This window comes from Solanum verrucosum, unplaced genomic scaffold (genome assembly GCF_900185275.1).
Source record: "Solanum verrucosum unplaced genomic scaffold, falcon-dt-bn FXZP01000062.1, whole genome shotgun sequence".
Lineage (NCBI taxonomy): Eukaryota > Viridiplantae > Streptophyta > Magnoliopsida > Solanales > Solanaceae > Solanum > Solanum verrucosum.
The window spans coordinates 6,027,144-6,052,268 of record NW_026020477.1 but is presented as its reverse complement, the minus strand read 5'-3'; the positions used below and the strand labels follow the sequence as shown (position 1 = coordinate 6,052,268).

At 31.0% G+C, this 25,125-nt stretch overlaps 1 protein-coding gene across 1 annotated transcript; it reads right to left on the bottom strand.

Moving 5' to 3' along the window:
* Positions 1–23,642: 23,642 nt before the first annotated feature.
* Positions 23,643–24,448, bottom strand: LOC125809483 (pectinesterase inhibitor 4-like). Its single transcript, XM_049489111.1, has one exon. The coding sequence runs from the start codon at positions 24,378–24,380 to the stop codon at positions 23,790–23,792; it is 591 nt and encodes a 196-aa protein (XP_049345068.1). The 5' UTR covers positions 24,381–24,448; the 3' UTR covers positions 23,643–23,789.
* Between the last annotated feature and the right edge of the window lie 677 nt (positions 24,449–25,125).

Sequence of the window (25,125 nt, the reverse complement as noted above, 5' to 3'; positions counted from 1 at the left end):
TATTAATCTCAATATCTTACTAGTTACTATCTTTGTCCTTTAACCTTCAATTCACACTTCACAATGACTTTGAGTTCACAATTTCACATTATACAAAACGGCAAAATCTAAAGTAAGAATCCTATTCTTCTTAATTTCTCTTTGTGTTACACTTGTATAGTTCTTTTCATGTTTGTTCTTATTGTTTCTATTTTATGAGCATTTGTAAAGTTACATTATTGTGTTTTCGCATCAAATTTGTTAGAAAAGTCATATATTTGTTTTATAAGTATTTTCTTATTGGTTAAACCGAAAACGGAACCATTAAGGACCAAAATTGATAAACCAAAAACTGATAAAAAATATCTTATTGGTTTGGTTATTTGTTTAACATATTTAAAAGCTGAAAACCAATAGACCGTACCAATAATACATAAAATCGAACCGACCGATGCACACCCCTAATTTTAGTTGAAATCTCAATTGCATGTTGGTTTTTCAATTTTTCCAATGGGATATTAGTTGGATAGCAAATGTATACCAATTGGATACAAAATTAACTTGTTTTAGGTTGACTAATTCAGTTGAAATCTCAATTACATGTTGTTTTTTCAATCTTCTAATTGGATATCAGTTTGATACCAAATGTGTTGGGAACAAAATTAACTAGTTTTAGGCTGACTAATTTAGTTGAAATCTCAATTACATATTTTTTCAATTTTTCCAATTGGATATCAATTAGATATCAAATGTATACCAATTGGGTACAACATTAACTAGTTTTAGGTTGGCTAATTCAGTTGAAATTTTAATTACATGTTGTTTTTTCAGTTTTTCAATGGGATATCAGTTCATACCAAATGTATACAAAATGGATACAATATTAACTAGTTTTAGGTTGGCTATTTCGGTTAAAATCTCAATTACATTTTTTTTTTTTTCAATTTTACCACTGGGACATCAGTTGGATACCAAATGTATACCAATTTCATACTAAGATTTGACTTAATTTTTCCAGTCGATATCAATTACATGCCAGCATTACCTAGTTTTTTACTATACATTTAAAAAACACAAATGATTAATTAGTAGACATAATAAATGTTCTGAAATTATAAACCATTAACTTAAAAGACAAAATAAATCAAAACATGAGTTTGTGACAATAAAACAACAAAATCAGAATAAACATAAATCATGTCTTTCTTTCAGTAGGGTAATTTGAGCATGTCTTCCTGTTGGGTCCCTTCCGACGACATGTATTACACGTAACCTTAGACCTCTTGAATTTCACATCAGCAAACCCTTTACAACGTTCAAGTTGTGGTCTCCCTACAGTCTTTTTGAACCAAGCGACAATAATTTATGCTCCGACACTTTTTGAATTGCATATTTTCTTATTCCATCATAAATTATTGTGTCGGTATTACAAGATACAAAAGTACAAATAACTTTTATACATATGTTATATCAATATACGGATTTTGTACCATTTTTATGCATACTTTCTATACCTATTTCATGCTAAAAGTAAAACATTTATTCATACCAGATTCATGCTAAAAAGAAAATAAAATCATACAATTTATAACTAGTAATTGTCTTTTATTAAATAAATAGTATACCAATTTCATCCCACTATTATGCACAATTTAATACCAATATAATGCCAAAAATAAAAATTGAATCATACCAGATTCGTGCCATAAAAATTATAAATTTTCATACAAATTTGATTTTACTATTATACCAATTTCATATAAATTTACGTCAATTTTTATACCAGATTTAGTATACGAATTTCATACAATTCTTATTCACACATTTCATACCTATTTCATGTCAAAAGTCATCAATTATTCATACCAGGATCACACCACTAGAATACCAAAACAATTCCACCTTATAAATATTAATTGTCATTTCTTAAATAAACAATATACTAAATTCATTACATTATTATTCCCAAAATCTATTCCAATATAATGCCAAAAAATCCAATCAAACCAGAAATCGTACCGAAAAATATTATCGATTGCCATACATGTCTGGTATTAGTAGTATACAAATTCTAAAAGATAATTTTTTTAACCAAAAACATACCAAAAAATAAAAAATGGATCAGACAAATAATGAAAAAATTCAATGTTCATACCAAAATATAACATTATACATTTGAAAAAAAACGTCATAATTAAAATTATTATACACAACAAAAAAATATGAAATCGGTATACAAATACAATTTTTATGCACACTTTTCATACCTATTTCATGCCATAAGTAGTCACTTTTTCACAGCAAAATCATGCCACTATAATACCAAAGTAATACCACTTCTAACTGTCAATTTTCATTTATTAGATAAACAGTATACGAAATTTATTCCAATATAATGTCAAAATCGTACCAGCATGGTATAACCAATATACTAATTTCAAATAAATTTTATGTAATTTTTTTAACCAAAAACATAAAAAAAATGAATCTGTACCAATTTCAAACAAATTTTATGTAATTCCAAAAAATGAATGTTCATACCAAAAACGTCATAGTTAAAACTATTAGACACAAACGAAATCAAAATATATTTTTTTCAGTACCACTGTTCATATTTGTTTTTTTATGTTTGGTTTGTATACCAATACAAATAAAAAATCACAAAGAATACTAACCTGAAGGATCCCATCTACCACCATGCTTTATTAATACTGATAAGAAGCTGTCCATTACAAGAAAATGAAGATTATTGAATAAAACGAATAGGAATTAGATGAGAGTGACGATTAACAAGAGAAAAAATTGAGAAGAGAGAAAAACGTTCGAACAAAAGAAAAGAAATCTGTTAGAATGAATTTTAATTGCTTTGAGCTAAACAAGGAAAACAAATATTCTTTTTTTTTTTTATGAATCTCCTATTTTTATGCCTCCTATTAATTATCATTAATTTTTTCAAATTATTTACTACTAATATATCCATTTTTACCTTATTTATTTTTCACACTAATTAATTTTTACTGTTATTTTAAATTATTTTTTATTTTACTAAAATGTTAAAATCTGTAATTTTTTATTGTTATAACTTGAAAGATAAAATATAATGTCATAATTTATAATTATTAGTCCTATAAAAAAAAAATTTTAAAAAAACCTAGAAGTGGAAGAAACTGGTAGTAGAAGACGACAATGAAGGTAGAGAAAAAATTGGTCATTTTTTTTTAATCAAATTGACCTAATGGTGATTTGATGTAATTATTCCTTGAGAATCTTCTTTATTTCAAGTATACCAGTATCATATCACATGCCTCTATTTATACTAGTACGTAGTGGGTGAATGTAAAATTCACTACAAAAAATAAGTCATAAATCGGTGTATGAAACCGATGAAGCTGAATGGTCGGTTTTTCCAATAAGAAAATTGACGACATGCATTGGTTATCTAATTTTTTATAATATAATAATTATTATTATTTAAAATTGACGATTGTTGACTTTTTTATGGATGCTTGCAAAAACTACGTATAGAAGTTTAATTGACTTTTAGATGAGTTGTGGACAGTGGCGGAGTCATAAATTTCGTCAAGGGTGTTCAACCTATAAAAGAGTCATAAAAAAAAAATTTAGCGGAGTGTGCACAAATAGTTTTTTTAATGATAAGTTGGTGCACCCAAATTTAAAAATTAAATTACATATCACTAAAAAACTAAATCATACGAGAAGTATTTTTTAAATACGAAAACTTAAAATTATGAAGCTATCAATGGTATAAATCAAAACTAATGGAGAAAGGTCAACTAAAACAATTTTAGCTACTAATTGAATATACTCCCTCTAGTTCATATTAAGTGAATTGTTGAGACTTTTTCATGATCCAAAATAACTGAATATTTCAAATTTCAAGAGAATTGTTGAAACTTTTTTTCCCATATTTACCTTTTCTTTTACTAATATTCTTAACTACTTTACGTTTTCTAAAAGAATAGTTTATAAATAATAAAAAATATAATAGTGGATAATAATCTTGAATTTTATCTTTAAAAAAATAATTTCTTGGGAGTGTGTTATACCTAATAATTCACTTAATATAGATCGAAACAATAAAATCTTAATTATTAGGTTAATCAAAATTTAAGGCTAGAAATGTAAAGAAGATATGGGGGTGGCTATTTCTATTTTAAAAAATAGTGGGTAAAAAATGCAACTAATGAGGATCGAACCATCGACCTAAAAGACCTAAATTAGCACTGTTAAAATGTTGTGTTAAAAAAAACTAGTGAGTATCGAACCGCTAACATAAACGACCTAAACTAGCTTGCTTACCGCTAGGCTACAATTTGTGTTGTGTAAAAACGTGTTCAAATTATTATATATCTAGCTATTAGACAATATTTTACCTATATACACGATATACTTTTTCGACAAAGGGTGTTTGGATGACCACCCTTACTAGATTGTAGCTCCGCTCCTAGTTGCAGAAGGGCCGGAATAGACATTAGACATATCCAATATTTCAAAGAAGGTTGATCATGCAAGGAAAACTAGAAGATCCAAGAAGAGTGTTTAATGACCCGGTTGGTTCTTTTGGAAATATTTATAAAATTAATATTTTGCCCTCCTGATATTGACCCCGAGTTATCCTTGATTGAGTTTTGAAAATTGGTATCAAGCTTTAAAGTAAAAAAGTTGAGAATTTGTATAAGTTTTGATTTGAAAGACTTTAGTTGCTAAAAAGTGAATTTTGATGTCATTTGGAGTTTCAAGTGTCGGAATAGAATTCTGTCGATTACATCAGTCTCGTAACGTGGAAATTGGTCTAAGATAGTTGTTGGTTCAAATTTGGAGTTGTTTTGAGGATTTGAGGTCCCAAGTTGGAAATTATTGAGATTTTAGCCTTTGGGTTAACTTTGATCAGCATTCAGGGTTTGGGTGCTCGGATCAAAATTTCAAGAGTTTGTTTTGGTCTTTTTAGGCGTTATATTCATTTCTTGTGACTCTCATAGATTTCGGGTCAAAGAGACCTCATATTCGTGTTTCGATGGTTCCATTGTATCTAGAACATCGAGTATAGTCAATTTACATATATAATTTGTGTGTACGAGATTTGAAACGAATCCTGAGGGTCCAGTCTTAGACTTAGAGATTTGTTGATATTTGTTGTATGTGTTGATGGTGCCTACTCTCCGTGATCGCAGGGCTTGTGACTGTGTCCGCATAGAGGATTTATGGAGGGCTCCGTGTGCACGAAGGCTAGAACGCTATCGTGGTTGTGGACCTCCGCATTTGCGGAAGCTCTACCGTGTTCGCGGAAGGCCAGTTCATTAAATTCCACGTTCGCGGGCAAGGGTTCGCATTTGTGGAGGACTCTTGTACAAAATATTTTCCAAAAATTGGTGTTTCAACCTCATTTCACCATTTTTGAGTTTTGGAAGCTAAGTAAAATGATTTTTTAGAAGAAATATTTGGTTCCTAACCTTAAATCTTCAATTACCATTATTATTTATGAATTTAACTATTCAAATCAAGGTTTTGAAATGGAAAGTTGAGGTTTATCTTCAAGAGCCCAAGAGCTTAGTAAAATGATGATTTTAACTCCTTTTTCTAAATGGTTTTCACCAATGAGTTTCAAATGCTTTGGGTAATATTATCAAGTAAAGATTTTTGAATTTAAACCTCAATTTTGGAATTGGGTTTTTGAGTTGATTGACCCATTTGTCTAAATTGTTTGAGTTGGATAGTGGTGATTCTGGAATCTTATTGTGATTACTTGATTGAACTAGATTGTGAGGCTTTGGATATCGTTCGGAAGGAGAAGACCCAAGTGTTGGGTTGAATATTTGATTGAATTGAAGCAAGTGATTTCCAAAACTTCATAAATTAATCTAGTTGATTTGTGTATTTTCCCTTCATTACGTGTGTTGGGGTGTAATGGGAATGAGGAAGGGTTCATTGTTTCACTTGCTTAATCTTAATGAATAAAGAAAGGGTTAAATAAAAGGCAACATGTTGATCAAGATACTTTGTGAATTTGTCTTGTGAGCCATAATGCGCTGATTGATGAAATGCTTTGATGGCATTATTGTGGACCCGAATTGTTTGAGTTATTGTCTCTTCCTTATGGTGTGAGATTGCTTATTTACATTGATTTCTGTGCACCATGATGAGACATGTGATGGTTATTGATGTCATGATTATTTTTGGTAAGTGCTACTGATGCCTAGGTCATTTCCAGTAAGTGTTATGATGCTGAGTCATTTCCGGAAAGTGATATGATGTCGAGGTCATTTCCGGCAAGTGTTATGATGTCGATGTCATTTCTGGCGAGTGCTATATTGATTTCGAGGTCATTTTTGGCAAGTGTTATTGATGTCGAGATCATTGCTGGCGAGTTCATGAACTATGGACGGTTCCCATGAGTTTCGATTGAAATTGTGCATGATAAACCTTGAAATTTGGTGTTCCCTGTACTTGGTTAATGTGCTTTGATGAACTTGATACTTGTGATTGATTTACTTGACACTTGTGATTGTCATACTTGCTACTTGATGATTGTTAGACTGTGACTATTGGATTGTGATTATGAGAACTTGTGAACTGTTAGGTAAGACTGATTTCTATGTCGGTTGTAGTTTGAGGAGGTTCGGTTAAGATGAAAGGAGTACTCATTTCACTACAAGAAAATGTACATATGGCGACATTAATTTGGTGACATCTGAAACAAATGTCGGAAAATAAAGAATTTTACGATATTTAGGAACAAAATGTCATAAAACAATGACATTTGATGTCAAATGTCGTAAGAATAATGACATTTGGTATTAAATATTGTAAAAATAATGACATTTGGTCCAAAATGTCACTATGATAATGACATTTATTGCAATATGTCGTTGTTTTTAGCGACATTTAGCGAAAACGTCATTTAAATGATGACATTTGCTACAAATGTCGAATATAATATGACATTTACTACAAAATGTCATTGGTTTTAGTGACATTTAGAAAAAATATCGCATGTAGCGACCCTAAAAATAGATAGGTGAAACTAGAGCCTAACGTATGAATTTTTAAAGTTTAAGCATAAATTGGAAGTAGTCACTTTTGGAAAAAAAGTTCTGAATCTGGAAATTGGCTAAGTTCAAAACCTGGAAATTTGGTTAAGTGTGGGAAATCAGTGAGTTTTTGGCCAACTTTGAGCAGTCATAACTCCTAGCTCAGGATGATCCAGGAGTAGTTCCAGTTATGTTTGGAAAGCCCTTGGAACGATCTTTCCAACGCCACCGAGTTTGCTCGATTCTGAGTTCGTATGAGTGAGTTATGCCCTTTGAAAGTTGGGCAGTTGGCAAGGAGTCCGTCCGGAAATTTAAGGGCATTTTGGTCATTTCACAAATCTTTTCTTTTGAGGTTATATTATTGTGTTAGGCTGATTGTGGATCATTTTTGTTACATTTTAAAAGAGTAAGAGTTAGGGTTCTTGAGTGAAGAAGAGAAGAAGAGAGGAAGAAGAAGAAGAAGAAGTTGGAGCTAGGGTTGAAGATTTTGAGTTCTTTCTTCTTCAATTTTTCGTGGGCTTTCAACTTAGAGGTATGGTGACCCTTGATCCTTGATGAATCTTTCTTTCAAGGAGTCCAATCAAAAGGGTTTCAAAAGTGTTTCAAAGAACAAAAATCTCAAATTCTAATCTAAGCATGGGTTCATTGGCAAAACGTTTTCTAAGCCATTATATTGATGAATTAATATTTTTTTTAAGATGATTTCGTATGGAATTCCTTGAAGAACCCTGTTTTGCCTAAATTCCTAAATTTGTTTATAAAGTGGGTCTTTTGCTTATGATTCAAAGTTTATGAAATTGTGTTTGGATTGGATTGTATTAGTGACTCTTATGATTTTCTACATCTATCTATGATAAATTGATGATGTATGGATGAATTGAAAGTTGTGGCCTTATGGGCAAGTTATGGATGAATTCTCTTGTGGTAAGTAAAATGGTTGGGACTTGAGTGTTGTTGATTATGGCTTTGGAGGATGGTAAGTTGGCTTAATCTCTTATTATGGATAAAATTGTTCTTGCTTAGTTTGATCCACTTATGGTGGAGGTGTTTAATTATGGAATGTATTATGAACATGGACTTGAATGCATTATCTATTGAATTAAAGTGTTATCAAGTTATGAAATGTTATTGTACTATGTGAAGGTATTCTTATGGTTATAAGGTGATCTTGTACAAAGTGTTATTGTATTGTATATTATATATATAAATGAGGCTATATGTAAAGTCCTATATGAAGCTATATGTAAAGTTTTATGTGAAGCTTTATGTGTGAAGATATGATGTGAATGAGTTTATGTGATCTTGTGATGATCCTATGTAAAGTGGATAGCATTGTGATTTAAAGTATGATTTTTCTCATGATGTATATATGAAATGATGTTGGATTATGAAGTATCCTTAGATGATAATGTTGTGACTTGGTTGGTAGACTAAAGTGTCTCTCCTTGTTACTTAAAGTCTTGAATGCATGAATGTGTGAAGTGGGCTAGAACTAAGAAATGGTGCCCTTTCTATAAATGCTAAAAGAGGAATTCTAGGCCAAGACTTGAATCGGCAAAACTAAGAAATAGTGCCCTTTTATAAGTCTAGCTTTCCTAAGTAAATGTATAACCTTGAAGGATGGGCCTTAGGGCGAAGTTCCCTTCTTGAGTGAAATGATAGACTTAGAGATGGATGGAGCCGGAACGGCATGAAAATCCTTATCTAAGAAAGTCAAATGAGCTATCCTTATGAACCTTGATTGGCCATGACTTAGAGATGGGGCCTTTCTTGGGAAGAGGTACTATGAGTTGGTTGAACTAGAAAAGGAACCCTCTCTAAGTACATATGTGATTGAATTCTCTATGGGAAACAAGGCTAGCACCGAGTGGATGTGGTTAGGAAGGTGGCCTAGTTGAGTATGAGATTAGGCACAATGAACTTCCTTGGACATCCCCTAAACCATGTGCCTACATGGGTTGCTTACTAGTTTTACCTTTGGCAAGTAGAACAACCTCTACGGAGTAGGATAGACTCCGGATTCCATGCCTAGCTAGTATGGTCTATGTCGGTTATGCTTATTCCCATCATGTGGGATATGCACTCTAGTTATTGGATAGGTTCTACAACGTGTAGGTAGTAGTATGGGATGCTATCTACACATGGCACGAGTAGGCTTTGAAAATACTAAAGTGAATTCCCTAAGTCTAACGACTATTATGTGAAAGTCCCCTTATGTGCTTGAATGTCTCCTAAATGGTTTCTTAAAGAATGTTGATGTTATGTTATAAAGGAAATATCCTTATCTAAGGTAATCTTGAGGAACACTTAAGTGTGCTTGAAGAGGTTGTATGGGCGGTCACTTCTTGTCTCACTCAAGTGTGTCTTAAGGTTATATTAGGTAGAGGTCCTACGGTAATGAAATGGTGTGTGTTCTTTTAAAGTTAAGCATGGGTTGTATATGAATATATGTTGAGTATGTATATTGTTGGCTATGGTTTTATATGTGAACATTGACTTGTATTATGTCTCTTATACTTGTGAAGTGAAGGTTTTATCAAAATAATATGAAAGCATTTATTCCTTGTAAATGTCCGTTTTGGCATGTTTTTGCATGGTCATCATACTTAGTACTTAATTGTGCTAATTCCATATTTCTCTATTTTCTACAAGTGTAGGTTCCGGCAAGTGAGCGGATTTTGTAGTAACTTGGGATTTGAAGTTCTTCCTAGATTTTGTGGTATGTCCTCATATGACGAGGGCAAGACTTTTCTATTCTAGTTTTATTATAAGATTCTTGTAATAGACTTAATAGACTTCTTTTGATTGTAAAGGGCCGTGTCCCTAGTATGTTTTCATGTTTATGTCTAAGATGGCTAAGAGACTTAGTATTCCGCTTGTGTACTTTTGAATGATGTTTTTAAAAGTGACCTTTGAGTCTTATGGGATTTTATTTAAAGAGTTTTTAATTCCGCACTATTTTACATATCTAATGTGATGAATGCTAAGGGCTTGTATGAGACCTCCGAGAGGTTGAATACGCATGTTACGACTTGGGGATGCTCTCGGGTCGTGACAGCTTAAATAGTGACATTTAATATAAAAGAGTGAGAAAAACAAAGAAAGTCGAAAAAATTGACTATGCCACACACATCAGGGAGAAAAAGTCATTCTCAAATTATAGACGATGTACGAAGTAATCACTATTTATTTTCTATAATTTATATATTAAATAATACTTATCGTGAATATTTAACGTTAATCTCTTACTATTCAAACAGATGACAAAGATGAATAATAGTGTAAAGCCAACTCGTACTGAGGTGTTAAAAAAACTCACATTAGAGCGAATAAACAACCAGTAAATGAGATAGCTGGTGAAGTTATGGTAAACTCTTATTCTTTAAAAATATATAGGTATCTTCTTTCTATTACAATTTTTTTTAAAAAACTTCTCATTACTTTACCTTTCTTTCAAAAAGAAACAAATAGATGATCTTGTCGAGGTGTATCCTGAGTTGAATGTCCCTGGAAGTGCTCCTAATGATAGGTACTCCCAAGTAATGGGATCAGACACTCATGGAATTGTCCGAACTCTAGGAAAAGGAGCATCTCCTAGCTTAGTATATGGCCCCGTATATAAACGATCTCAGGCTGAAAAAAGAGATTTTGATTCAAGGGTTGAGATGGAAGTTCAAAAAGCCGCCTCAGCTAGGAAAATTGAGATGACAGAGAAGATGTATGAAGCAAAAAAAGAGATGGAAGTGATGGATAAAAAGTTGTTAGAAGCAAAAGAGGAAGCAAAAGAGAATAACGAAGTGATGGAGAGAAAATTATCGGAAGCAAAAATGGATATGGAAGAAATTATAGCGGATAAAGTGAAGGAAGGAATACAAGCATGTGTAAAGTCTTTGGGAATTAATATTGATGCAAATTTAAAATCAGAGCAAGTGAAATAATTGTCTTGCTCACAAAAAAATACTTTTTTTAGATGAAAACTTAGTTTCTCTTAATTATAATAGTGTTCCTCTTTTGCAATAGGTTCTTGATAACCCATTTGAAGATTGTCAACAACCATCATCACTTGTTCCAGGTGTTCACACAAGAAAGGTTAGAGAAAATTTCATTAAAATTTTGAATTTTATTTTAATTGCGTAAATCCTAACATTTATATGATCACGAGATCAACTAATACCTCTTACTTGTTTAATATGGATTAATCGACAAACTGTTAATTGTGCGTCATGTACACATAAACAGTCTAAGTGATCATCTTTTTCTTTTGGTTCTTGTTGTTGTTGTTTTTCAGTTGGTATAGTGAAACTATAAACTGTGTTAATTTATCATATTATTTCTAGTTTTCACCACAAAAGCTAAAACGCCTAATCGTACACACTCCAAACAGAAGCCTCGAAACCCGAACCAAACATCACACTAAACCAAAAGGACCTATCCGTAGCTGATGGAACTGACGGAATTTTGATTCGACATCAGAATCTTCGGATGTTGACATAAGCCTACTTTTTCATGCATTAAGCCTCCAAAATTGAAAAACTTACACCAAAGACTGTGTGTCCTGATCATACTCATTCTCAGAATGCATCATTTCATAATCTGTATTTCTGGTGTTTCTATGTTCATTTTGACCAACTTGAACCTATACCTCTTGCTCCTTATTCTTTTCTGTCTTTGCTGCTTGTTGCTGCCTTCTTTTGATGGCATCTCTTCTTCTTGCTTAGTTTGCCCTAAGATTTGTTGTTGATAGTTTGCCCTTGGTTTGTGCCCCCACTATCTTGTATGTTTTGTTCCTATTCTCTCTAATGAAAATTCTTTTTTCTGACTCTTTTTTTGATTCCTTTACTGTGTCCCTGACCAGAAACCTTTCCTGATGGATGAGCTGATTGTGCTGGTTCTATTGTGTGGTCTGATGAGAAGTGGTAGTAGAATCTCTAGGGTCTTTCTTAGGGTCAGTGTGTAAATTCTCTTGTACATCATGATGCAGAACCCCCCCCCCCCCCTTGGATACCCCTTCCTGCAAGTTAGTAATGATCTCTTTCAACCCTCCATCCAACACTTCAACATATTCCACAAAGTTAAATAATTATCTAAAGGGGTGAGGGGTAATGGGAGCATTGAGTCAATACCTGTGATCTTAGAGGGGTTTGTATTTCCTTCTTTGTCCATACATGTAAGTACATTAGGCATAGAGAGAGGATTTTGGGATATAGGGGTTGGTAACACAGAATCGGTTGAAAATGTAGGCACCAGATCAGAACCATTTATTAGTGTAGTGATGAAGTGCTTTCCTGACTTTGCCAACTCCCATGTCATACAGGCAGCTGCATAACACTAATACAGTAAGGATAAATGAAGGAAAAACACATCAGGACATTGGAATTCATAGGCAAAGATGTAACAGATGCTAATTTATCAAAGAGACACTAGAAATGTATCCGATATTAAAATTGTAGGCACAACACAAAATGGAAAAGAAACTATGATATTATACAGCTTCAACATATCCAAAATCATTAGAGTAGCACTTCTAGAACACAAGTCATTTCCTCAATTTTATAAATACCAAAAAATCAAAATGACAGAATCAACAAATCACCACACGAAAATAAAGGTTGAGTAACTGGTGCAAATAGTTTAGAGTACTAAACTACTAATAGAGCATAAAAAGAAGTACAAAGTCTAAACCAGGTAGAGAAGTCCACTTCCTTCCTTATATAGGACCACAGTCAAGTAAAGGAGATTAAAGATTTCACTTTCTTCCTGGTCAAGGGATAGAGATGCAGACTTTTCAAGAATTTCACTTATTTGCCTGTGTTTTCCCAGGAGTTGCCTTGTCTTCATGATGATTTTTGCCTGTACCTGGACTGTTGGGTAGATCTGGTTCAGCAAGATCAATAAAAGAGTTATGAGTAATAATATTTTTACCTATATGACTGTGACTTTCCTGGGAATTGCTTGTACATCTTCAGTTAAGTTTGTTTATTATTCCTGTGCTTAACTCTAGTTAGTTAAATATGAGTCTAATCTATGTTAGCAGACCTAACCAACAGTTACTGAGAATGTGCTTTACCAAGTTGGTTTTATCCTTAAAGAGTACCAATTTGGTGAAGTACTTTGCATCGGGCTATTTCAATTGTTATATTTAAGAAGCAGATATTAGTTGTTGCTACAACATTTCTGATGCAAAATACCTTGTCTGAATTTCCAAACCAATTACAAATCGAAGTTGCAGATGCCAGAATTGCTCGTGCTTTACATAGAGCTTTACTTAGGGTCGATTACAATTCTTTGATTGACTTTTGTTGTCCTTTGCCTACTCTCTTTTTGATTCTTTGACTTAGCTACACCGGTATTTCTCAAAATTATAGATCATTTGTACTTTTGATTGTCTTTTTCCTGATCAAAACCAATCTCTGAGACAATTTCCATTTTTTTTAGATGTAAGAAATGTAGAGCTATTATTGTTTGAGAGCTTGTAGTCCCAAGTACAACCATGAGATAACATCCATTGTTTCCCTTGAACCCATCCAGATTATTTTTTTCCTTGTCCAGGAAATTAGTAGAAGCAAATAGAGCATGGTTCCTCCGTATTTGTTTATTACCAGATAATTCTGGATGTAGTTTTGTTCAAATATTTCCAGGTTTATTTTTTGGTGTTTGAATAGATCCAGCCTGAATAATGATTTATTTATAATGTGCAGCAACGAAAATGTGACACTGAACTCTCTAAATGTTTGAATCTGTCGTTGTCAAGTTATCACTGAAACGAATTATAGATATGTTTGTGCAGTTTGGAATATCTATTCAGTCCTATGAACTTGTTGTATGCGACTGAAAGAGGTGGTTAGTTCTAGAGATTACACATGCATGTGGATTTTGTGCTCCTACTTTTCCTCTTTTTCTATTTGTTATTTCTGGAAGTGGTCCATTGAGTTAAAGTTCATTGTAGGGGATTGTGATTCACACTACTGCTTTACCTTGTGACTACTCCTTCACATTTTAGTAATATATATGAAGTGATTATCTCTTAATTTCTACTGTCCCTTCTCCCTTCCTCATTTATATTCTAAAAAAGAACATATATTTGTGGATGATGACTAATTCATGGGTTGGGGGGAGCTGGCCTTTAGGGTCACTTCCTTCTGGAAAGGGAGATAATTTAACTGAATATGTAAATCTGGTAAGGTCTTATATTGTTTATTGTGTGTTATATAATCTGTGTGCTGGAGTTTTTAGCTTATTATAAGATGAGTTCTTACAATAAATAACAACATACACAATGTGAATGCATATTAATGCTATCACACTGTTAGTTGCATTATAATATGTTTGTATCAAGCACATCTAATCTTTGGTTCCAGCCTGTATTTTGTGGTGCTTATGGACGGAGAGGAACAAAAGATGTTTTGATGGCACCCTAACTCCCATCTCTACCTTTGAAGAAAGTTGTTTGATTACTCTTATTGGCTGGGTTAATCTCTCTCCTGTACTTAGTGTCGATTCTTCCCTAGAATTTATCAGCTTCATAGATCTTTGTTGTTAGCTGTTTAGATAGCTTTTTTTCCCTTTTTTGGAGCTGATATTTCTTTCTTTTGTAATATGTGCATCTGCTTGATGCTTTGTTAATGGCATTCTTCTTACTTCATCAAAAAGAGTTTGTATCTTTGTCCCAACACCATATGTTAGCTATTTAGATAGCTTATATTGCCTTTTTGGGAGCTGATATTTCTTTCTTTTGTAATTTGTGCATCTGCTTGATGCTTTGTTAATAACATTCTTCTTACTTCATCAAAAAAGATGTTTGTATCTTTGTCCCAGCACCATATGTTAGCTGTTTAGATAGTTTTTTTTTTGCCTTTTTGGGAGCTGATATTTCTTTCTTTTGTAATCTGTGCATTTGCTTGATGCTTTGTTAATGACATTCTTCTTACTTCATCAAAAAAGATGTTTGAATCTTTGTCCCAGCACCATGTGTTTGTTTTGTTGAAGCAATCATGTATCTTTCTCTTTTTTATTTTCCTTCTGGAAAAATCGGCACACTTATGTATTCAATGGAATGTTAAGTTTTGTATTTCTTAAAGTATCAAAATAATTAATTTAATGTTTTTTCTCAGGCTAACATGATCAAGAAGACTGGAACAATCGTAGTTGGCACAAATAAAAAGAAGTGGGTATGTTTGAAAAAACTACAAGATCTTTCATTTCTTTCAAAAGGAGGAAAATTTCATGTATATAATTACTGCTTTTGCTTCAATTCCTTAATATTTTTGTTTTTAGAAAAATTCAATTAGTCATTTTTGATATCCCAAATTGTTCTAGTTAATGGGGATCTAATTTCTATTATTATGTAGTTATAAATTTTCTTATGTCCATTTCTTGTGCATAATTTTTAAGGAAATTGAGGTCAAGTATCGACTTCAACATGCTCGACTTTTGGATTGATGATTTCATAAAGATTTATTGCAAATTTATTGGAGATTTTAATTCCATTTGAATTAGGAGTTAATTAGTTGGTTTTATGTTGAGATTATTACATTTAGTTAGATCTCAATTTTACTTGAGATAGAAAAGATAATTTATTTTGACATTGTTTAGTTTCACAGAAAACTTATTATATTGCTATTTTGTTAATTGATTATAATATTAGAAAATATTTGCTTTTATATAATATTTCTTGCTTATCATGAAGAAGATAGTTTTGAATGCACGGATTGTTTGTATGTATTTGTGTCTTGAAAAAACTATACATAGATTTTTTCGGGATGTTTAAAGAAATTTGATAGCGACATTAGATTATTAATATGACATTTAGCAAAATATAAAATAATGTCACCAATTTTTATGACATTCAATAATAGCATTTGTTGACATCAACTGAAGTGTCAGAAATTTCAATGTGACATTTCATAAATGTCACAAGTAAGTGTCTTGAAATTTGTTTTACCAGCATTTAATCTAAATGTCAGAAAGTTTAAGTGACATTTCATAAATGTCGAAAAAATAAATGCATATATCTCATATCGACATTTCATAAATGTCGAAAAAATAAATGTCATATATTTCATACCGGCATTTACGTAAATGTCAAAAATAAATGTCATATATCTCATATCGACATTTACTTAAATGTCAAAAATAAATGTCATATATATCTCATACCGACATTTACCTAAATGTTGAAAATAAATGTCATATATCTCATACTGACATTTACCTAAATGTTGAAAATAAATGTCATATATCTCATACTAACATTCACCTAAATGTCAAAAATAAATGTCATATATTTCTTATCGACATTCACATAAATGTCAAAAAATAAATGTCGTAATAATCTTACCAACATTTACATATATGTTGCAAAGTAAATGACACAAATTCTTTTCAACATTTACCTAAATGTCACAAAATAAATGTCACAAATTCTTCCCGATAATTACCTAAATGTCGGAAAAATTTCCGACACTAAAATTTACGACATTTGGTCCAAATGTAAAATAAATATCGGTAAACAAATTTGTGACATTTAAACATCATAATACAACATTTAGAAAATGTCGTTGTATCTCTACTTTCTTGTAGTGTTTATTTCTAGTTTTGTTTAGTTGGTTGCTTGTTGAGTACCGTATTATTGGTACTCACTCCTTGCGTCTACAATTGTGTTGGTTCCGAGGCCAGACCTGTGTGATCTCATTCTTCTCCTATTTTTGAGGCTTGCTGAGGATACGTCGAGAGGTAGTTGATCATCCCAACGAACTCTCTTGTTCCTTTTACTTTATCTTTGTTCTATTTGAGAAACAAAAACTTAACACTTGTAATTATCTTTCATTTCCACACTTTATGCTTTAGTGGCTTGTACATGTGACAATTAGGTTTTGGGGTTATTCTTTAGAATGAATAAGTTTTTCGCTCTTATCTTATCCTTGCTTTACTTTCCGCATTTCTTTTATTTCGTTGGGTTGAGGTTGACTTGTCTTGGTGGGAATAGACAAGTGTCATCACGTCCATTTTTGGATTGTGATAGAGTGGTTCAATATATCATGGGGATATCGTCAGCTTGAGGACAAAGAAGAGTCTGGTAAGTAATATATTAAGTGTCCGGTCCGTTTAAATTAACTTATTTTTAGGTGCTTTTGACTTTTAAGCATTTTTTTTAGTTTTGAAGGTGTTTGGAAAGGTTAAAAATTGTTTTTAAGCATTTACTTTTAGGCTAAAAACATTAAGAATAAGTCAAAAGCTAAAAGTACGGTATCATCTACTTATGAGTTTTAACTTTTGACTTATAAGTTACTTTTTATAAGTCTATCGAAACACGCCCTCTTAGAATATTATTTTGTCTACTATATTCAATTTAATGTAATTAAGTAGTTTATTTTATTTGCGGGGAAATTATATGGACATAAGAAAAAAAATGAGTATGAGTAGGATCCAGATCAATGAGTCGAGTCACTGACTGAGATACCTATGTAAGTGATCTAGATGTAGAAATAACTCAACCTAAAATTTAAACCTAAAAAAATTGGTGTTTTTAATTTTATGTAAGGATATTTTAGTTTTTTGATTTTTCTAATGGATGTGATTTTGATGAGTATCTTAACCCGGGATTAGAAAAAACTAGTGGCAATGAATAACTTTTAGTGTGGTGAAGGATCCGTAGCAGCACATTTTCAAAACTTAGCAACGTGATTCGAAATGTGCTAGCTATTCAAATATCATCAGCAACTTCGAAAGTCGCTTTTATCGCAACAGGATTTCACATCAGAGATCATAGACAATTATTAGCACATGAAAGCTTGGAGATATTGAGGTTATTTAGAGATTAGATCAATGATGAATGAAGAAACTATGAGCTACCAAAATTAATTTCCCGTCAAGAAGACAAATTAGATATAATAATGATGACAACATGAAAGTTATGGACCAACAAACATCATTGTCAATTCGGAAAAGGATCATATTTACCCTTGTACTCTTAGAAAAGGATCATATTTACCCTTCGTTATACCTTTTTGATATATTTACCCTTGTCATCCAACTTTAAGGCAGATTTACCCTCCATCCGTTAAATCTCCATATTTTCACATAATATTATTTATGTTGTGCCTATGTGAATTTTATTTTTATCTAATTAAATCTAAACATTATTAAAATCATTTTAATTTGCTCCATACATTAAACCCAATCCACTAATCAAAATAAAACCCAACTTGATTCTTCTGCTTAATTTTCTCTATGGGCATTTCTATTGGAACAAATATAGAAAATATCTCCTCTTTCACATTAGACAACACTCAACTTTAAAACTCATATAGATTTTAGCATTCAATTCAATATTTTTGTTAAGTAAATTAAAGCCAACTTTCATCTTTAATCTTGACGCATAAAATTGATTAATTAGTATTGTATTAATAATAAGTAGAATTTCACAAACATTCTACATGTGCTTTGTTTTCTCGATGGTTTATGTGAAGTGAGGTTCAACAATGGAGATGGATGATTTAAGTGGGTTTCTGGTGGCTATTGATTGTGAAACGGAAGGAGATGAGACTAAATTTGAAGCAACTGCCAGAAAACTTCTATATATCTAGAATATTTAATATTGTTCGAGAATATATTTATTTGATGGATCTGCTTCGATGGTTCAGGATGGTGTTTCGATTTTCCGATAGTGATGGAGATCTGATAATTTCACTCCTCTGTACAATTCCATTAACCCATCTCTCCCATACAAATATAAAACCCAAACCTACGATAGTTAAGGACTTGGTCTTAGGTTCATTAGGGGATGGGGTTTAATTCAATGTGGGTGAGTTAAAATGATTTTAATGATGTTTAGATTTAATTAGATAAAAATAAAATCCACATAGGCACAACATGAATAATATTATGTAAAAATATGGAGATTTAACGGATGGAGGGTAAATATGACCTTAAAGTTGGATGACAATGACAAATATATCAAAAAAGTATGACGAAGGGCAAATATGATTCTTTTCTAAGAGTGCAGGGGCAAATATAATCCTTTTCCGTTGTCAATTTCAAAGAAACTGATCGGAAAATCATACGAGATTTATAGAAAAGCTATATATTACTATGACAATCAAAGCTTAGTTGAAGTAGAACTCTTTCTAAAAAGTGGCTACGTAAATTAGGTTTATTTCTAATATTTATAATACAATTTTGTATCATTGTGTTTGCAATTTGAATAAATTTAAAGACTTCTAACCTTGAATTTATTAATTATTGTCTTATACAGTAAAATCTCTATAAATTAATATAGGCGGGACCGTGAAGTTTTATTATTTTATAGAGATATTATTTAATCGATAAATTAATATTTATCAATTTAAAAAATGGTTTGAGATTCAATGAAGGTTAATTTTGATTATATCTAAATTATTGTATTATACTAATTTATGTATCATATTTATTGATTTCACATAAAAAAATATTATACATAAAGTACCACGAATACATCAAAATCATTATATCTTACTAATTTATGTATCATGTTTGTTGAATTGTCACTATCGTGCAAACAAAAGAGTATGGATGATAAGTGTGCTTTTTGATGAATATATTCGTTGGTTTGACCACAAAATGCATGGTAGACGAGTTTTGTTTATGGTAGATAAGTTTTGTTTATGGTAGATAATTGTCCAGCCCATAATAGAAATATCGAAGGACTACAAAATGTTGAATTGTTTTTCTTGCCGCCCAACATGACATCCAAAATTCAACCTTGTGATGCTGGGATAATAAGAGCTTTCAAGGTGTATTATCATAACATATTTTATCGGAGGATATTAGAAGACTATGAAGTGGGACAAACTGATCTAGCAAAGATTAATGTTTTGGATGCTATCAATTTTGCAATCCCTGATTGGACAACAAATGATTAGCAAGAGACAATAGCAAGTTGTTTTCGACATTGTAAAATTTATTTGGGGGATGCAATCTTAGATAATTTGAATGAACCCACTTGTGAAAACGTCATTCATGAACTTGAGGTCATGATTAATGATCTCGGTTACCACAATAAAATTGATGTCAATAACCTGTTGGATTATCCGGGTGAAAGTGATACATGTTCAAAAGTCCAGAGCTTAGAAGAAATTGTGGATACTATCGGAAAAAACAATGTTGATGATAAAGTTGAAGATGATAAAATACCTTTGGAACCAGTTACGCGTAAGGAAACTCTTATAACATCTAGAACTCTTCACAATTTTATGGTGCAGTTCGAAAAGACAACACCGGAGTTCTTGGATGCAATAAAAAAAGTTAGAGGTGAGCTTCAACTAGATTTAAATTTTAAGAAAAAAACAAAACACAATAGAATCATATTTCACAAAATTATCTTAGATATATTTGTATTTTTAAAGAATTATTAATTTATGATATTAATGGGACCATATATTTATATAGGGATCTTCTGAAAATATATTATCTTATTATCTTATCGAAATTGGTGATATTTTCCATTGGCCCAAGTCGGGACCGGAGAAAAATATTATTTTAGAGAGATTATTAATTTACCGAGTATTAATTTATAGAGGTTTTACTGTATTAAATACAAATCTTTTTGTATTGTAAGTCTTTTTTTGGTTACTATAAAATTAAATTTTAAAAAGCTTTAACAAATTATAATTTCCACAACTTTAATAAATAATTTTGTACTTATCTATTTTTTTTAGTTTAACTTGCTTCATATTTTAAGTTGATTTTTTTTAATATAACTTAATTAAAGAAACTTTTATATAAATACTAAAAAATAAAAATTTCAGAAAACCTTTAGCAAGTAATTAAAATCATAACTTACAATTTTGGACTTATAATATATAATTTAAATAATCTTTTCAAAAAAAATTATAAACAATTTTTTTCCGTCCCATCTCGTCTCGTTTCATAGTGGGATGGGATGTACCCACCATCGTTCTGATTGAATTTCTTCTCGCTTCATCTCATTCAGGATATTCCATCGCACTTCGCCCACTCCCGTTCCGTTCCGTCCCGTCCCACCGGCTAAACTTAAATCAAATATTATTTATAAAATTATAGTCAAACACAACTCTATCTCCGATTTCAAAAAATTTCAAATAAAATCAAATATTATATTATATTATATTGTAATAGTATATAGTAGCTGGTTTATGGAATCTATCTGTGTTTGAGGTAAATTAGTCAAATTAAGTGATTTTGCTAGTTTTTAAAATTTAGGGGTAGAAATTACATTTAAAAAAAGTATATTCAAATTCTAAATATTCTTAGCAAAAGATACGTTCAAACATAACTTCAACTTTAAAAAACTTAAATAAAGTGAATATTTTTTTTTTTGAAAATTAAGAAGTTATATCATACTTTGCACTGTTAAGCTGTTAACTACAAATTTCAAACTCCCTAGGACCCCAATCGTTAATCAATAATTCGATACTAATATGCTAATAAATCTATTTTATAGTTGGATTACCAATTATAGTTTGATTTTGAATGATCATAAAAAAAATATATCATTAATTAATAATAATCTGTCATATTTTCAAAAGTTTTGTACAAACATTCAATATGAGTAAAAAAAAAAAAAAAACTTGAACTTGCTGGTTGAGGAACGAGGATATATAGACATAAAGGTGCAATGTGGTGCTGGAGGGGTATGAAAAAGATACTTTTTCAAGCGAATATATCATAAATTCTTGAATATTCAATAAAGTGATCATAAAGATATCAAATATTATCTTTTTTTTAAATATCTCATAAATTCTTGGATATTTATAAAGATCAAAATCTTGAATATCTCATAACTCTTGGATATTCACGAAGAGATCATAAAAACATCAAATATAGTCTTTCTCAAAGAAATTTCGAATATCTCATAAATTCTTAGAATATTCATAAAGAGATCAAGGAGATCCATAATCAAAGGATAAATAAATTTATAACTATAATATTTATCAATAAAATTTTATTTCATCATAAATAAATTTAAAAAAACAGCCGTAATTGGGACAAAAGGTTGAAAACTCTAGCAATAATTATAGCTTGTTTGAAAAATGTATTCGAAATCGAAATGTCGTGTATCGAGACGTTGAAAAATATATTCGAAATCGAAATGTGATTATCGACACGTTTTGTAAGGTTTGATAATTGTTGACTTTTGCTGATGAAATACTATATCTGAAAGTATCTAAAATTTCTTTTTGGGTATAGAAATTATTGCAAATCTTCAACATCTTTTTACTTTTTCAACACTGTTTTTTTTCCCTCAAAAATAAAAAAAGCTTTTAACATCAACAAAAGAATTACCATAAAATCAGGTTAGATCTGTTGTGTCATTTTCAATTATGCAGTATCACATGCCATAGATAAATATATGTGTGGATCCAAGAGGTTTTTGGGGTCCATTATCTTCACAACTTAAACAACTGATTTTATGCTTGAATTAATTACAATCTTAAAGAACCTAAAAGTTGCTATTTGTCCCCCATCCCCATGGAAAAGTAATTAACTTAATTATGACTAATTTGACCCTGTAAAAAATTGAAAATAATGTTTGCAACAATGGCAAATTGTAAAATGAGAATATATATCACTTAACATTCATAGTTAAAGCGATAGAAGTTTATTATATACACGATATATACCTATCTTACATTCATTTGTTTGATACAAACTTCGGCGAATCATTTTGTAATTCTAAATTTTTCTATTACCTTAAACAACTTTCAGAATTGCCTTGAATTTCACCAAAACTCAGACTATAGTGTCTTTTACTAATCAAAAAGAGTACTTATAGATACTTCTAGATATACTCCCTACATACATCTTTACTTGTCCGCTATACTAAAAATAGTTGTCCAACAATAGTTATTCAGGTTGAAAAATCACGAGATAATTTGCCCCATTGTGTCTATTTTAATCTTGGTATTAAATATCATTCAATATATAATACATTTTTCAAAACATAAATTTAATAAATTCAAAGAATAATACATTAACATTGCCCCTATTATTTATTACTATTTCTTAAGGTGTATGTCAAAATAATATTAGACAACTATCGTTGGACAAAAGAAATACTCCCTCCGTCCCATTTTATGTGGCACTATTTTTTTTTTGGTCAGTCTCACAAAAAATGTCACATTTCCTTATATGATAAGTATTTAAAGATACAATTCTTCTTTTACCCTTGTTGGTCTCACTTACTCTTAAAATAATATCCCAATACATTTATGAGGAGAGAGAAAAGTGAGTCTACTTTTTAAAGGGCAATTTAATAAACATTTCAAAGTCTTCATTTATTTCTTAAACTCCGTGCCCGGTCAAATGTTGCCACATAAAATGGGACGGAGGGAGTAATATTTAACAAGAAAAGGTGGAGTACATAAGAGCAGGGTGGAGCCAAATTTATTAATTTTGGTCTAAACCTTGTAGTTATATTTAAAAAGTTATTGAATACAAATTATCAATTTAGAATTAGTAATTTTAAAAAATTCAAATATTGAATTCATAAACTTCAAATCCTAACTTTGGACTCAACCTATAAGAGCTCAAAGTTTAGATGTACACAATGTTCCAATATATCTCCTAAAGGAAGAAAAAAGGTAAAGAGAGTAAACATTCACATTTCAAAATTTTGTTCACACAAGAAAAAGAAGAAAAATATCTTCAAGTTTCAAGCAACAAATTAAATTAAAATACAAGTTCATCTACAACACACACACACACACACACACATATATATATATATATATATATATATATATATTAATAAAGGTGATTTATGAAAGCCAAAGCATTACTAGCAAGTTTAGTAACATAAGAAATAGCATCACTAATCTTAGCTTTGACATCAGGATTTACTTTCCTATCAGAGAAACCATCCAAGCAAGAATTTGCATCACTTATAACAGCACTTGCATAAGTCTTGGCATTATCCCATTGAAAATCTTTGTCTGTATCATTAAGATGATTCATAGCACCAAGTGTTTCTTTCAACTCATACACTGCATCTTTCAAGTCACCAATACAATCTTTAATAGCAGCCGTCTCGTATTTAGTTATCCCTTTATTTTTTCCAAGCTCTGATACCATGTGAGAAGTGTTTTTCGCGCTATCTATGGCGATGTCAAGGGCAGTGTCACATAACTTGATGGGGTTTGTTTGGACATAAGAGGCATATGGGAGAAGGGTTTTTAGGCAAAGTGAAGGGTATGTTGTGATGTTGCATTTGGATTTGATGTAGTTGGAATTTGTGTTGCCTTGTGCTTGGGAGATTGTGGATAATAATAGAAGAAGAAGAATTGGTAAGAGGGTCTTGGTTAGTTTTTTGGAATTATAAGGACTACAATTTTCCATTGCTATATCTTTGGGATATTGGAATTGGAAATGGAATGTTGAATGTTTTGGAGTTTTACACAAAAGTGTAGATATATATATAGAGAGAGTGTTCAATGTCAGGTGAATTCAATTTCTTTAAATTATACTGGTGTTTGAGTTAACTTGCGTGTATCTCAACTATTCCACCTAATATCTATTACTCCCTCTATTCATTTTTATCTGTCCACTATATTAAAAATAGTAATTCAATAATAGTTGTCCAGTTTGGAAAATCAAGAGATAATTTATCATTTTGTGTCTATTTTACCCTTGCTATTAAATACTATTCAATACTAATATATTTTCCAAAATATTAAATTTAATATATTCAACGGCTAATGTAATATTTCTTCTATTATTTATTGTTTTTAAAAATGTGTGTCAAATCAATAGTGGATAATGTAATATTTCTTCTATTATCTGTTGTTTATTAAAATGTGTGTCAACTCAATAGTGGACAATTATTATTGAACGGAGACAGTATTAACTAAGGAAATAAACCCATATTTGGTTGATCTGCCTAATTAACCCGTTCATACTATACTTGTATTTAACCTCCCTATTTGCTAACCAATTTTCAACCTGCAATAAAATGGATGAAAAATGGTTTAGATGTGGGTTGACCGAAGAACCCACCCATTTGTTCCCACTTACGCTATTGGAAATTTTGATTTTAATGTTTGAAAAATATTGTATCATTATCATTTTTCGAACAAAGAAAATG

Excerpts from the sequence above, each read along its gene's own strand:
- LOC125809483 (XM_049489111.1), bottom strand. The coding sequence starts at position 24,380 with ATGGAAAATTGTAGTCCTTATAATTCCAAAAAACTAACCAAGACCCTC.